This window comes from Mustelus asterias, chromosome 1 (genome assembly GCF_964213995.1).
Source record: "Mustelus asterias chromosome 1, sMusAst1.hap1.1, whole genome shotgun sequence".
NCBI classification, from domain to species: Eukaryota; Metazoa; Chordata; class Chondrichthyes; order Carcharhiniformes; family Triakidae; genus Mustelus; species Mustelus asterias.
Window position 1 is genome coordinate 115,889,228 of NC_135801.1, and position 16,933 is coordinate 115,906,160.

Genomic DNA, 16,933 nt, shown 5'->3' on the forward strand with positions numbered 1-16,933 from the left:
GCACCTTGTCAAAGGCTTTCTGGAAATCAAAATAAATCACTTCCACTGGCTCTCCTTTGTCTAACTTCTTCATTATCTCCTCAAATAATTCTAAAAGATTTGCCAGACATGACCTCCCTTTGAAGAAGCCATGTTGACTCAGCCCTATTTTACCATGCATTTCCAAGTACTTCACAATTTCATCCTTAATAATGGACTCCAAGATCTTACCCATGACCGAGGTCAGGCTAACTGGCCTATAATTTCCCATCTTCTGCTTCCCTCCCTTCTGAGTTCTCTGGGATCTTCCCTGACTCCAATGCTTCCTGAAAGATCATCACCAATGCCTCCACAATCTCCTCAGCTATCTCCTTCAGAACCCTGGGGTGTAGTCCATCCGGTGCGAGTGATTTATCCACCTTCAGACCTTTCAGCTTTCCTAGCACTTTCTCCTTAGAGATGGCCATTACATTTACCTCTGCCCTCTACTCTTTTGAAGTTCTGGCATGCTACTTGTGTCTTCCACTGTGAAGACTGATATAAAGTACCCATTCAGTTCCTCTGCCATTTCTTTGTCCCCCATTACTACTTCTCCAACCTCATTTTCCACCAGTCCAATGTCCATTCTTGCCTCTCTCTTGCCTTTTATATATCTAAGAAACTCTTGCAATCTTCTTTTATATTACTAACTAGCTTACCCTCACATTTCATCCTTTCCACACTTATTGTTTTTTAATTGTCCTCTGCTTGCTTTTAAAGGCTTCCCAATGCTTTGGCTTCCCATTATTCTTTGCCTCACTGTATGGGGTCTTTCCTTTGCTTTTTGCTATCCCTAACTTCCCTTGTCAGCCATGGTTGCCTCGCCCTCCCCTTAATATGCTTCCTCTTCCTTGGAATGAATTTATTTTGTGCCTTCTGAATTATTCCCAAAAACGCCTTGTTGTTTCACAGCCTTTCCTGCTAGGCTCCCTTTCCAATCAAACCGGCCAGCTCCTCCCTCATAGCCTTGTAGTTTCCTTTACTCAGTTGTAGCACCATTATATCTGATTCCCTCTCAAACTGCAAGGTGAATTCTGTCATATTGTGGTCACTGCCCCTTAGGGGTTCCTTCACCTTAAGTTCCCTGATCAAGTCTGCCTCATTACACATCACCAGATCCAGAAGTGCCTGTTCCTAGTGGGCTCTAGTACAAGCTGCTCCAAAAAACCATCCTGTACACATTTCACAGAATGAATATGGTAATTGTGAATGGTGTGGGGTGTTTAGGGAGATTACGGTAATGGTTAATGTTTGAGGTGTTTAGGGTGAATATGGTAATAGTGAACAGTGCGGGGTGTTTAGGGTGATTATGGTAATGGTGAACTTGCAGGGTGTTTAAGGTGAATATGATAATGGTGAATAGTGCAGGGTGTTTAAGGTGAATATGATAATGGTGAATAGTGCAGGGTGTTCAGGGTGATTATGATGATGGTGAACAGTGTGGGGTGTTTAGGGTGATTATGGTAATGGTGAACTTGCGGGCTGTTTAGGGTGAATATGGTAATGGTGAATAGTGGGGGTGTTTCAGGCGATTAAGGTAATGGTGAAAGTGTGGGGTGTTTATGATGATTACGGTAATGGTGAACAGTGCAGGGTGTCTAGGGTGATTATGGTAATGGTGAATAGTGAGGGATGTTTAGGGTAATTATGGTAATGGTGAACCTTGCAGGGTGTTTAGCGTGATTATGGTGGTGGTGAACAGTGCGGGGTGTTTAGTGTAATTATGGTAATGGTGAACAGTGCAGGGTGTTTAGCATGATTATGGTGGTGGTGAACAGTACAGGATGTTTAGAGTGAATATGGTAATGGTGAACAGTGCAGGGTGTTTAGGGTGATTACAGTAATGGTGAACAGTGCAGGGTGTTTAGGTTGATTATGGTAATGGTGAACAGTGCAGGGTGTTTAGGGTGATTACGGTAATGGTGAACAGTGCAGGATGCTTAGGGTGATTATGGTGATGGTGAACAGTGCAAGATGCTTAGGGTGATTATGGTGGTGGTGAACAGTGCGGAGTGTTTAGGGTAATTATGGTAATGGTGAACAGTGCAGGGTGTTTAGCATGATTATGGTGGTGGTGAACAGTACAGGATGTTTAGAGTGAATATGGTAATGGTGAACAGTGCAGGGTATTTAGGGTGATTACAGTAATGGTGAACAGTGCAGGGTGTTTAGGATGATTATGGTAATGGTGAACAGTGCAGGGTGTTTAGGGTGATTACGGTAATAGTGAACAGTACAGAGTGTTTAGGGTAATAATGGTGATGGTGAACAGTGCGGGATGTTGAGAGTGATTATGGTGATGGTGAATAGTGCGGGATGTTTAGGGTGATTATGATAATTGTGAACTGTGCGAGATGTTTAGGGTGATTATGGTGATGGTAAGAGATGAGCTGGGTTCGGATGTGCGCATGCTCGGTGTCTCCGCCGCTGACAGGATGGTTAACGGCTCTGGTGTCGGTTTACTTGGTGCCGCTTGGCTGGTTTTCGCCGCGATTTTTCTTATCTGTGTGATTTTTCACAATGTATGGACTGGTTCAGGCATCTTCGCTCTTTTATTTCAGGATTTTATGCGTTACGGTAAAAGCAAACAGTATTTCTTCCAGCGGCCGCCTTGGCTGCGGGGCCTGGATCTCCCGAAAAGGTAAAAGGCAGCCGGAGAAGAGAGTCTAAAAGCTCAAACTCTTCATTAGCGCCCAGTCAACACAAAAACATTGGCTGAGTTGTGACCGGAAGCTCAGCCTGTGTCATCGGCCCATTAACATACTCAGGCAGTGCTGTGCTTCTGCTCACCTCTTGGCCGATACTTGAATGCGGTACTGAGGGAGTGAGTGCTGCACTGTCGGAGGGATCTTTGGCTTCACAGGTTAATGAGAAACTGCATCTGCCCTGCTGGCACTCCCAACAACATTACTGTGTTCACTCCCAACTACACTCAGGAAGCTGGACACCAGACGGGACAAAGCAGTCCACTTAGAACATAGAACAGTACAGCACTGGTTCAGGCCCTTCAGCCCAAGATGATGTACTAAACATGACGCCAAATTAAACTAATCCCTTTTGCTTGCCCTTGGTTCATACCCCTTTATCCCTTGCATATTCATGTGCTTACCTAAATGCCCCTATTGTATCTGCCTGCACCACCACCCTTGGCAGTGTGTTCCAGACATCCACAACCCTCTGTGTAAAAAAAAAACTTGTCCCTCACATCTCCTTTGAACTTTTCCCCCTCTCACCTTAAGTGCATGATTGGCGTCCCTTGCACAAACACAAACTCCCTCCACCACTTACACTGAAGATCTCACCAAGGTTCCTTAGGCAGCACCTTCCAAACCCACTACCATCTCAAAGGACAAGGGCAGCAGATACCTGTGAACACTGCCGCCTGGAGGTTCCCCTCCAAGTCACTTACAACCCTGACTTGAAAATATGTCGCTGTTCTTTCACTGTGGCTGGGTCAAAGTCCTGGAACTCCCCTAACAGCGGGTGCACCTCTACCTCAGGGATTGCAGCAGTTCAAGTAGTCCACTCGTTGCTGCCTTATCAAGGGCAACTAGGGATGGCAATAAATGCTGGCCTAGCCAGCTACACCCACATTCCATAAGTCAATTTTTAAAAGTGCTTTAAAGAAAAGCAGCTTAATTAACAAAGTATATGTGGGACTTTACTGTGCACTAATTGGCTGCCATGGTTCTTACATGACAACAATGAATACACTCCAAAAAATACTTCATTGGCTGGAAAGTGCTTTACATTGACCTGAAGCCGTGAACAGGGATATATAAATGCAAGTGTTTTTACATGACCTTGATTCACATAATAGCAACTCTAATTTTTGGTATCATATTCAAGGAGGGTACTATGGTTGCTCATAGCATCTTAGGTTCCTTGGAGCACAACTGCTGGTAATCCATGTGGTTTGACAGTAGCAAGGACAGGATTGGTTGTGGCTTCTCTAACTGAATACTTCACCAATATTTACTACTCAGACTGGCAAATTATGGATTAGATAAAATACTGGAAGGTTGTTCACTGGTATAAATGTCTGGGCTAAGTAAGGAGAAAGCAAATGGGTAATATTGGTTTTAAAACGTATACACGGGACACTTTCTAATGATAAGTGATAGAGATGCAGACTAACTAAAAATATACTTAAAATGTCATGAACAGGAAGAATATAGAAAACTCACATAACTACGAGTCTGGGAGTCTGACCAGATGATTATGGCTACACCGCTGACCATTTTGGCATTTTATTGAGATTTTATCATCTGTTTGCTGGTACTATTTTAATCTGAACTATGCTTGCTTCACTGGGTAATTACAGGTTTTTTACTTTGAAAAAGTTATTAACTGTAGACACAGAAATTAGTTTTCAACTTTGTTACCTGTGCTCCGAGGGTATTATCTGCCTTCTGTAGAGCCTATTTGAATTTTATTCGATTAAAATCAGTGTTGTAGAGGACATAACAATTTATAACATGAATAGTTTCACAATTATTAGTCTGGTTTTGAGAAAAGAATCAGTTACATTAATATATTGATGACTAGTTAGTTGAATAGGTTAGCCTGCTGTTCTTTTCATCTCTGGGTTTCAATCCACCTCAGACTGAGATGAAATTTTCCTCTGACAGTTATAAAGATTCTAGGATGGACCCAGTTTATTTCCCAGTGTGTATAAGAAGTAAAATTGCCTGTAATTCAGTATTGAATAATACACAAATGTCAAAAGCACAACTTGTTTAGGAAGCAGAAACATCTAGTATTCATACAGATGTGATTTAGAAAAAGTAAAGTAGAAGTGCCTTTATATCCCATTCACTTTATTATGCTTCTGATGGCAGAACAATGAACTCAAGATGGCAGTGCTTGCTTGAGAGGTTTCAAGGTCCATGTGAAATGGTGGATTCCACAAGAGCCATTGTTTCTGGCTGCTATTGAATCTAGTGGCTATCCAGATCAACAATTTATGGGCTTCCATGGGCTTTAGGGGAACAATAGAGACCAGAAGACTAAAGTCATGAATGTGCACAGATTTATTTTATCTAGTATGGTGGAATCTTACCTTCCAGTGTAAATGATCAAGTTTCCACAGAACTCGTACCTTTAGGCTGTATTACAGGGATGTATCCTGAAGAATTCTGCAATATAAATAGGCTGCCTTTCCACTTCAGATATTGTGTTGTACTCAATGTGAGAATAGCGTTCAAAAATGGAAAATTGTATCATAATAGATTTTATATTTCAAAATAAATCTCCTCCCTTTGAGCTTTAATGACACAAAAGAAATATTCCTGCTGTCAGAGCTGTAAATATATTAAAATTAGGCAGTCTCAGTCTATTTTCTGGGTGTTAACCTCATATGAGGAATCACAACATGGCACAACTTGACACCAAATTGGCAACCTCACTGAGGCAGACCTGTAAGAATGACTGTGGAAGTTGGAAAACAAAAACTAACCAATGAATGTGGGTTTCGGTCCAGGCTAACTTGAAGGATTAAAGCAAAGTATACAATTCTGCATTGAATCTGTGCTGTAGGATGACCTTTGGAGGTTCATTCCTGAGATCAGGAGTCAAAAGCAGAACATATTCCATCCTTGCTCTTAACATCTGTTATGTGAGCAAAGAAAATTGTCATAATGTTTTGCTTTTGGATCTAGTCATAGTTAACATATTCACTTTGTTCCACATTTTCTACAGATGGTTTTCTCATTTCTATGTAGTTTCTGTGATTTGGAACACTCTTCTACTTGGAATTACTTGTCAAAGTCTCTTTTTTGGCCACCCGTTCCCAATCTGGCTTCAAAGACTGCTCAGCTTCCTGTGTGGAAATGTATTGCACTTAAAATCTGGCAAGTGTTAAACCACCTTTTGTTATTGTACAAATAAAATAGTATCAGGTAGAGTTTAAAAGCGAAGTGCATTGACAATGCTGGTTAGTAAGGAATAAGTTAAAGCCTTTTCTAATAAGATTCCCAATCCTGCATGCAGGAAACCAGAAGGATGGGGAAATCTGCTAAATCAATGCAGATTAGAATTAATTGGAACTGGTTATTGTAACTAGAAATTAGTGTAATTTATCCAGTACTCATTAAGAATGTTTATCTTTATGCTGCAACATAATTTCAATAGAGTTACATTTTCAGCAAACATTTTGACTTATTTATATTGGAATTAATAAATCAAGCATGACACCACTCTTGGACTATGATAACATTGAGTCTTGTAATCAATTTCCAATGCAAAATAATATACAATAAGAAGGAAATAACTTGTATTTATTGTGCCTTTCACAACCTCAGGATCTTTCAAAGTATTTCACAAGCAGTGAAGTATTTTCAAGTGTAGTTGCTATTGTAATGTAGAGAAATGTTGTTGCCGAATAGTGTATAGCAAGGTTGCAGAACAGTATTGAGAAAATTGTTGTGATGATCTGTTTGAATGATTTTGATTGTGATCTGGTGTAAATTTATCCAGCAAGAGCTCCCCTCTCCTGAGCTTTGACTGGTATCATGGAATCATTTATGTCCACCTAAAATGATGGATATGGCCTTTTCCACATGGCACTGCTGACAGTACAAAAATTTCTCAGCACTACACTTAGAGTTCTGCTCAAGCCTCAAGTGGGGTCTTTAACTTTCTGAGACAAGAGTGCTACTTTTGAGCCTGGACAAATATGAACAAGATTAAGGACATTTACTAACGTATATTTTAAATTTGCATTTTTTAAAGTTGCCTTATAGAATCTTACAGTGTAGAAGGAGGCCATTCGGCCCAATCAAGTCTGCACCAACCACAATCCCACCAGGGCCTATCCCCATAACCCCATGCATTTACCTTAGTCCCCTGACACTAAGGGGCAATTTGACATGGCCAATCCACATAACCTGCCCATCTATGTTTCTTTCTCAGGTGATGAACTGTCCATTCTGTTGGTCCAAATGATGTTGTGCATGCAGGCTGTTCGACGCCTTACAGAGTGCCTCTTTACCTCTGTATTTTCAAATGGAGTTGTTCACCCAGTACAGTATTGCTGGGGTTTAGTTTATTATGTGCTTGTTGGTTTAACGGTACACTGTGAAGGACCCATTCTTGCAACCAAAGGTAGGTTTTTATATACATAACTGAAGTATGTGTGTGAATAGCTTTTTTGCGTTGAATTTTGTATGCCATACGCTCACCCATTCTATTAGCTTACGTCATCATCCTGAAGCCTATGACTATTTTCCGCATTTTTTTTACTGTGTCATCTTCAAAACTCCCAGTTGTGTCCAGTACCTGAAGTTCAAATTATTAAGTACTGCCAGTCTCTCTCGTGCCACTCTATGTATTTTTACGTCATCCAGTATCCTGGCAATCCCCTTATTGACCTTAGTTTTGATCAAATCCTCTTCCTTGCTAAACACTATAAAATACTCAGTGCCTCCACTTTCACCATAGATTTGAATTTGTGTCTCAAATAACTTCATCATTTATAATAAACTTAAGGAATTTTCGTGAATAGCAGTGATACAAAAACCTAACTGGTAACTTGTTAGGCACAGCTGCATGTTGATGATTGGTTCCTATAGTGCCACTAAATAACCCAGTTTATAGCTTCTCTTGGATTTTCCACTTAATTATGTGTCCTGAGCTAACATGGAAGAAGTCTACAGCCTAGGAGTCACTTGCTGTTACAGCAACATCATTCCATTAGTTTTTATCCCCTTCAGTTGTTTGAAGTAACGGAGAGGGATAATAAGAGTAGTGTTGTTGATACTGCATATATGGACTTCCAAAAGGCATTTGATAATGTACCACTTTATACACTAGTGAGCAAAGTAGAAACCCATGAGGTTAAATAGGCAGTGGCAGCATTGATACAAAGTAGTTATGAGACAAAAAGCAGAGAGTAGTGGTGAACAGTTGTTTTTTGATTTGATTTATTATTGTCACATGTATTAGTATACAGCAGAAAGTATTGTTCCTTGCGTGCTATACAGACAAAGCATACCGTACGTAGGAAAGGAAAGGAGAGAGTGCAGAACGTAGTATAAAGAACAAAGAACAAAATTACACCACAGGAACAAGCCCTTCGGCCCTCCAAACCTGCACTGCTGCCGAACTGAACGAAAATCCCCGATCCTTCCGGGGGCCATATCTCTCTATTCTCATCCTATTCATGTCAAAAATGTGTTATGTGTCATGCGTTACAGTCATGGCTAGGTTGTAGAGAAAGATCAACTTAATACGAGGTAGGTCTATTAAAACGTCTGATAGCAGCAGGGAAAAAGCTGTTTTTGAGTCGGTTGGTATGCGATCTCAGATTTTTGTAACTTTTTCCTGACAGAAGAATGTGGAAGAGAGTATGTCCACAGTGCGTGGGGTCCTTGATTATGCTGGCTGTTTTTCTGAGGCAGTGGGAAGTGTTGACAGTGTCAATGGATGGGAGTCTGGTTTCAGTGATGGACTGGGCTTCATTCACGACCCTTTGTAGTTTCTTGCAGTCTTGGGCAGAGCAGGAATCATACCAAGCTGTGATACAACCAGAAAGAATGCTTTCTATGGTGCATCTGTAGAGGTTGGTGAGGGTTGTAGCGAACGTGCCAAATTTCCTTAGCCTTCTGAGAAAATAGAGGCGTTGGTGGACTTTCTTAACTATAGTGTTCACATGGAGGGACCAGGACAGGTTGTTGTTGATCTGGACACCTAAAGACTTGAAGCTTTCGACCATTTCTACTTCGTCCCCATTGATGTAGATGGGCATGCCCTCCACTATGCTTCCTTAAATCAATGACTATCTCCTTCATTTTGTTGCTATTGAAGGAGAGATTATTGTCATCGCATCAGTTCACTAGATTCTCTATCTCTTTCCTGTACTGTGTCTTGTCATTGTTTGAGATCCGAACCACTATGGTGGTGTCATCAGCAAACTTGAAATCAAGTTGGCGGGGAATCTGGCCATACAGTCAATGGTGTATACGGAGTATAGTAAGGGGCTGAGGACACAGCCTTTCGGAGTGCCGTTGTTGAGGATGATCGTGGAGGAGGTGTTGTTGCCTATCCTTACTAACTGCGGTCTGTGGGTTAGGGAGTCTGTGATCCAGTTGTAGAGGGAGGAGCCGAGCCCCAAGCCACGAAGTTTGGAGATGAGTCTCATAGGAATAATGGTGTTAAAGACTGAGCTGTAGTCTATGAATAGGAGTCTGACATGGATGTCTTTGGTATCTTGGTGTTCCAGGATTGAGTGAAGTGCCAGGGAGATGACATCTGCTGTGGACCTGTTGTGGCGATAGGCGAACTGTCGTGGATCCATGACAATCTGGGACAGAAATTGATTTGTGCCATGACTAACCTTTCATTTTTCAGATGGGAGGGAAGTATACAGAGGTGTTCTCCAGGATTTTATTAGGATCACTTTTTGATGTATGAACCAGATTTGGCACATATATGGCACGTCATTTCAAAGTTTGCAGATAACATGAAACTCAGAAATGCATTAAATTGTGAGGTGGATAGCAACACACTTCGGGAAGACTTGGATGCACTATCGAAGAAGGCATGCAATTTAATGCAGAGAAGTGTAGAGTAATGCATTTAGATAGGAAGAATGTGGTGTGGTAATGTAAACAAAACAATTTAAGAGGTGTGTAGTGAGACATACCTGGTCAGTACATTAATAAATATTTGAAGGTGGGAAGCCAAGTTGAGATGGTTGTTAAAAGCTTATAGGATCTTAGGTGTAGACCACAAAAACCGATATGTTATGCAAAATCTTTAGAAGGTTAGTTGCCAGTCAAGTAATATGTTTGATTCCAGGTACCACATTTTAGGAAGGATGTCAAGGCCTTCAAGAGGATGAAGGAGAAATTTAGACTAGAGAAATAGAGGGAATGTTACAGGCAGATTTAATAGAGGTGTTCAAAATTATGAACTGTTTGAAGTGGCAGAAGGTTGGTAAGAGGTCACAGATTTAAGATAATTGGCAAAAGAACCAGAGATAAGATCAGAATTCTTAATTTGATACTGAATGCACTGCCTGCAAGGATGGTGGAACTAAATTCAGTAAGCTTTCAAAAGGGAGTTGGACAGATACTTTAGAGAGAATGTTTTGCAGGAGAGCAGGACTGAAAGAGCAATTAGGGATGGCCAATAAATGCTGGCCTAGCCTGTGATGCCCATAATCTCGTAAATGAATAGAAAAAAATCACAGTCATTGTGGTATTATTCTGTTTATCCTTGTTCCTTTGTGCTTAGTTAAAGATGCAAATCAGGATGTGAAGTGCATTGTTCTTTAAGGATGAAGTTATGCTGCTATTTTAATTTTGGTTGGACATCAATATGCAAGTGCACCATGACTTGATCTGATTCTTGAGCAGACCTAAGTCTAAGATGTGTGTGGCATTTGAGTTTGCATTAGTTATATCTACACTTTGTGTCCAATTATACCATGAGTCTGAATTTGATTGCTGCAGTATAGATGCAGCCTAAAATACAATGTTTACATGTGATTTGTTATTGAAATCATTCTTTATCCTTGTTAGTGTACACTGTTCAAGACCTGTTTGCGCAAGGGAAATGGTACCATGCAGCTGGAATAATGCTATTCTTCTGGGCAACAGTTCATCACCATAAGAGTCATGTGATATTGGCCAGTCTAAGGAAGAACAAATTGGGTAAGAACATTACGCAATATTTTTGTAAATGAGAAATGAGACTGAACTTCCTGATTATCCATAACATTGCAAGCAAAGATGTTTTACATTCTGTAAATTTAGTAATGATTGCCCTACTAAATGCCTGTTTAATAATTATAAAATTGTCTTCAAATTTCAGTTCATTAATATAACATGCAGAATGCCATTTAAGTTGACACGCATTTTGTAAAATGTAACGTGCTATGTATTGCAGTGATTCTTGTACTAATTATTAATTTGATCTGACAGAACAAAAGGTGAAGAGACAGCTTAATTTTAGTTATTAGCCGGAAGCTACTTTTTCTCCCAAATTTCATCCCTTCAATTGAACTGACTCATAGTGTAATAGAACCATAGACAAATTACAGCTCAGAAACAGGCCTTTTGGCCCTTCTTGTCTGTGCCGAACCATTTTTTGCCTAGTCCCACTGACCTGCACTTGGACCATATCCCTCCACACCCCTCTCATCCATGAACCCAAGCTTTTCTTAAATGTTAAAAGTGACCCCGCATTTACCACTTTATCCGGCAGCTCATTCCACACTCCCACCACTCTCTGCGTGAAGAAGCCCCCCCTAATATTCCCTTTAAACTTTTCTCCTTTCACCCTTAACCTATGGCCTCTGGTTTTTTTCTCCCCTAGCCTCAGCGGAAAAAGCCTACTTGCATTCACTCTATCTATACCCATCAAAATCTTATACACCTCTATCAAATCTCCCCTCAATCTTCTACGCTCCAGGGAATAAAGTCCCAACCTATTCAATCTCTCTCTGTAACTCAGCTTCTCAAGTCCCGGCAACATCCTTGTGAACCTTCTCTGCACTCTTTCAACCTTATTTACATCCTTCCTGTAACTAGATGACCAAAACTGTACACAATACTCCAAATTCGGCCTCACCAATGCCTTATATAACCTTACCATAACACTCCAACTTTTATACTCGATACTCCGATTTATAAAGGCCAATGTACCAAAGGCACTCTTTACAACCCTATCCACCTGTGACGTCACTTTTAGGGAATTCTGTACCTGTATTCCCAGATCCCTCTGTTCAACTGCACTCTTCAGAGTCCTACCATTTACCCTGTACGTTCTACTTTGGTTTGTCCTTCCAGTGTGCAATATCTCACACTTGTCTGCATTAAATTCCATTTGCCATTTTGCAGCCCATTTTTCTAGTTGGTCCAAATCCCTCTGCAAGCTTTGAAAACCTTCCTCACTGTCCACTACACCTCCAATCTTTGTATCATCAGCAAACTTGCTGATCCAATTTACCACATTATCATCCAGATCATTGATATAGATGACAAACAACAATGGACCCAACACCAATCCCTGCGGCACACCACTAGTCACAGGCCTCCACTCAGAGAAGCAATCCTCCACAACCACTCTCTGGCTTCTTCCATTGAGCCAGTGTCTAATCCAATTTACTACCTCCCCATGTATACCTAGCGACTGAACCTTCCTAACTAACCTCCCATGAGGGACCTTGTCAAATGCCTTGCTGAAATCCAGGTAGACAACATCCACCGCCTTCCCTTCATCCACTTTCCTGGTAACCTCCTCGAAAAACTCTAATAGATTGATCAAACATGACCTACCATGCACAAAGCCATGTTGACGCTCCCTAATAAGTCCCTGTCTATCCAAATATTTGTAGATCCTATCCCTCATCACACCTTCCAATAACTTGCCCACCACCGACGTCAAACTTACTGGCCGATAATTTCCCGGATTTCTTTTGGAACCTTTTTTAAACAACGGAACAACATGAGCCACCCTCCAATCATCCGGCACCTCCCCCCGTGAATACTGACATTTTAAATATGTCTGCCAGGGCCCCTGCAAGTTCAACACTAGCTTCCCTCAAGGTCCGTGGGAATACCCTGTCTGGTCCTGGGGATTTATCCACTCTGATTTGCCTCAAGACAGCGAGCACCTCCTCCCCTTTAATCTGTAAAAGGTTCCATGACCTCCCTACCTGTTTGCCCTATTTCCGTAGACTCCATGCCCGTTTCCTCAGTAAATACGGATGCAAAAAAACCATTTAGTATCTCCCCCATCTCTTTTGGTTCCATACACAGTCTACCACTCTGGTCTTCAAGAGGACCAATTTATCCCTCACTATCCTTTTGCTCCTAACATACCTATAGAAGCTCTTTGGATTTTCCTTCACTCTGTCTGCCAAAGCAACCTCATGTCTTCTTTTAGCCCTCCTGATTTCCCTCTTAAGTAGCTTCTTGCACTTTTTATACTCCTCGAGCATCTGATCTGTTCCTTGCTGCCTGTACATTTCATACAACTCTCTCTTCCTCTTAATCAGTGTTACAATCTCCCTCGAGAACCAAGGTTCCTTATTCCTATTTACTTTGCCTTTAATCCTGACAGGAACACACAAACTCTGCACTCTCAAAATTTCTCCTTTGAAGGCCTCCCACTTTCCATTTACATCCTTACCAGAGAACAGCCTGTGCCAATCCACACTTCCCAGATCTCTTCTCATTTCATCAAATTTGGCCTTTTTCCAGTTCAGGACTTCAACCCGAGGACCAGATCTATCCTTATCCATGATCAGGTTGAAACTAATGGCATTATGATCACTGGATCTAAAGTGTTCCCTCACATTCACATCCATCACCTGCCCTAACTCATTTCCCAATAGGAGATCCGATATCGCATCCTCTCTAGTTGGCACCTCTATATACTGATGTAGAAAATTCTCCTGAACACATTTTACAAACTCTACCCCGTCTAAACCTTTAACAGTATACGAGTCCCAATCTATATGTGGAAAATTAAAATCCCCTACTATCACAACTTTGTGTTTCTTGCAGTTGTCAGCTATCTCTCCACTGATTTGCTCCTCCAATTCTCGCTGACTATTGGGTGGTCTATAATACAAGCCCATTAATGTGGTCATACCTTTCCTGTTTCTCAGCTCCACCCATAGGGCCTCTGTAGACAAGCTCCCTAATCTATCCTGCCTGAGTACCGCTGTAACATTTTCCCTGACCAACAATGCCACCCCCCCATCTTTTATCCCTCTGCCTCTATCCCGCCTGAAACATTGGAACTCTGGAACATTGAGCTGCCAGTCCTGCCCCTCCTGTAGCCAAGTTTCACTAATGGCTATAATGTCATATTTCCATGTGTCTATCCACGCCTTCAACTCATCTGCCTTCCCCACAATACTCCTGGCATTGAAATAGACACACCTCAAAAGATTATTTCCACCACACTCAACCCTTCCATTTGTGATTTTGCTTGAACTAACCTGTCTTTTTATCCCTGCTCCACTATCTGCTCTGGCACTCTGGTTCCCATCCCCCTGCAAATCTAGTTTAAATGCTCTCCAATAACACTAGCAAATCTCCCTGCAAGTATATTGGTCCCCTTGTAGTTTAGGTGTAACCCGTCTCTCTTGTACAGGTCCCACCTGCCCTAGAAGAGGTCCCAATGATCCAAGAATTGGAAACCCTGCCCCCTGCACCATGATGTGCATGATACTCAGCACCATTCACAACTCCTCAGATACTGAAACAGTTTATGCCCAAATGCATCAAGACCTGGACAATATCCAGGCTTGGGCTGACACGCTACACAAGTACCAGGCAAAGACCATCTCCAACGAGGGAGATTCTAACAATTGTGCCTTGACATTCAGTGGCATTACCAACACTTAATTCCCTCACTATCAACATCCTGGACATTATCATTGACCAGAAACTGAACTGGACTATATGAATACTGTAGCTACAAGAGCATGTCAAAGGCTAGGAATTTTATGGCAAGTAACTCTCATCCCAACTCCCCAAAGTCTGTCCACCATCTACAAGGCACAAGTCAGGAGTATGATGAATACCCTCCACTGCCTGGATGAGTGCAGCTCCAACAACATTCAAGAATCTCAGCACCATCTGAGACAAAGCAGTATGCTTGATTGGCACCCTAGCCACAAGCATTCACTCCCTTCACCACCAATGCACAGTGGCAGCAATGTGTACCATCTACAAAATGCACTAACACTCCTTAGTCAGCACCTTCCAAACCCATAACTGCTCCCATCTAGAAGTGATGTGGAGATGCCGGCGTTGGACTGGGGTGAACACAGTAAGAGTTTTAACAACACCAGGTTAAAGTCCAACAGGTTTATTTGGTAGCAGGACAAGGGTGACAGATGCATGGTAACACCACCACTTGGAAGTTCCCTTCCAAGCCACACAATCCTAATTTGGAAATATATCACTGTGAAAATATATCACCGTTCCTTCATTGTAGCTGGGTCACAATCCTGGAACTCCCTCCCTAACAGCACTGTGGACGTACCAGCACCACATGGACTGCAGCAGTTCAAGAAGGCAGCTCACCGCTATCTTCTTGAGGGCAATTAGGGATGGGAAATAAATGCTAGCCTAGCCAGCACCATCCACATACCATAAATGAATAATGAAAAGATCTGTTATTTTTGATTGTCCCTCCTATCAATGTAAAAATATCCAACTTTACTTGGTCCTAATGGTATGGACACAATAAGAAATTCAATGGTATGGAAACCACAATGAAAAGACACATTCTACTGCGTGGTATGGAGGGTTGAAGTACGAGCATACCTGCTGCCCAGTTATGGAAACTAATAGAAAAACAATGTAGTCACAGGGGGAAATTTGGTGGAAGTAACTTCTGTGCAGTAATGAGAGGATTAAATTAGGTCATTGAGATTTGCATTTATTTGATGTTTACAGGTTGTATTTTCATCAGTTTTAACTATAGATGTAGATATTCAGTAGAAATATACAAATTTACTTTTGTAGAATGTAGACATCCAGGTTTCTGAATAAAATAACCTCTACTTTCCCCAAATACTGGAGCATATGTTCTGTATTCAGACAATCAAAAATTCAACTGTTACATTTTTCACTCAGAGTCTCTGTCAGATGGTATTTGTTAGAGATGTTTCTTTCCAAAAAGCAACTTGTCTCAATGTATGTTCCCTTTCATTTCCCTTTTGATGACAGTAAAGTTGTGAAGCAATTATCTAGGTTTTTGGAATATTTTAAAAATTGAAACTTGCATGCTAAATAATGAGCTGTACTAGGGATTTGCTTGATGTACTTCACCCACATAATGGACTGTTTCTGTTGTTAATATACAGGTGAAGTGATTAACTTCAAGCATAGCATTCCCTATGGTGACTGGTTTGAAGTAGTTTCCTGCCCACATTACTTGACTGAACTGCTGATCTACCTTGCTATAAGTGTGACCTTTGAAGGACGACACCTTACTTGGTGGTTTGTTGTGTTGTACGTGTTATTCAGTCATGCAATGATGGCCGTTCTATGTCATGAATTCTATGTGAAAAAGTTTGACACATATCCAAAAGAACGGAAAGCATTCATACCTTTTATATTTTAATACTATTTTCATTATACCTTGTATTATAATGCATCTCCTGTTATTGTATTGTATCTGATACCATATAATTCACAAAAGCCAACTTGTATGTTATTTCTGACAATTAATGCTTTACTTTGTCATTGATGAATTTGATTTTTTTAAATGCCTGAATTTGTGTAATTGTGGACCTTAAGGTAAACACCTTATTGATATATATGAAGAGCTAAAGTGTAATATTAAGGCAAGTCGTCAAAAGAAGTAGTTTTAAATGAGCCTTTAATTGCATTATTTTTTTCAGTTGCACCTTACTGTTGGAAGCTTCTCTTCCTTTCTTAACTATGATGCTGTTACCAAACAAGTATATGGAATGAGAACAAAACGATCAGTCCATCAAATGCCTTCTTCTCAGGGATCACATGTGTATTATCTTCCAAATCATCATTTTGCTGTAATTCTATATACCCTGTATACCTTTGTAATATTTATCATGTTTACAATTATCAATGCATTCTGTCCGTACATTGTCCAAATGTTCCAAATAGCTTTTGTATTTGTATTTTGTACCATGATGGTGACTCAACGATGAAACATTTGTGAACATTAATAATTGCATTGCTAGAAAATAAATATATTAAAACACTCTCAATGCATATTTCTTGCAGGTGTCACGCTTCTGGTGCTGTTTGCTGTACTTTTTGCCTTGTAGTCAAATGTGATTATACTTGTCCCTCATTGAGAATTCCCAGCTCTTTACAAGGTACAGGGAATCATGGTGATGTGCTCTACTACACTGCTGTCCTGAGCTCCATAATGCCTGGTAATTCCCAGCCGCTACATTTGT

At 40.9% G+C, this 16,933-nt stretch overlaps 1 protein-coding gene across 2 annotated transcripts; it reads left to right on the plus strand.

The window, feature by feature from the left end:
- The first annotated feature begins 2,428 nt into the window (after positions 1-2,428).
- Positions 2,429-16,711, plus strand: srd5a3 (steroid 5 alpha-reductase 3). 2 transcript variants are annotated; one of them, XM_078217296.1, is made up of 6 exons: positions 2,429-2,659; positions 5,719-5,870; positions 6,931-7,122; positions 10,542-10,673; positions 15,851-15,998; positions 16,391-16,711. In XM_078217296.1, exons 1-6 carry the CDS (start codon positions 2,454-2,456, stop codon positions 16,461-16,463), a joined length of 903 nt encoding a protein of 300 aa, XP_078073422.1. In that variant the 5' UTR covers positions 2,429-2,453; the 3' UTR covers positions 16,464-16,711. The 2 variants fall into 2 exon arrangements, with proteins under 2 accessions (XP_078073422.1, XP_078073416.1); XM_078217290.1 differs by lacking the exon at positions 16,391-16,711 and having other exon boundaries at positions 15,851-16,249.
- Positions 16,712-16,933: the final 222 nt, after the last annotated feature.

Coding starts and splice junctions, on each gene's coding strand:
- srd5a3 (XM_078217290.1), top strand. CDS start 2,454: ATGGTTAACGGCTCTGGTGTCGGTTTACTTGGTGCCGCTTGGCTGGTT. Junction 2,660..5,718: donor GGCCTGGATCTCCCGAAAAG/GTAAAAGGCAGC, acceptor CATTTTCTACAG/ATGGTTTTCTCATTTCTATG. Junction 7,123..10,541: donor ACCCATTCTTGCAACCAAAG/GTAGGTTTTTAT, acceptor TATCCTTGTTAG/TGTACACTGTTCAAGACCTG.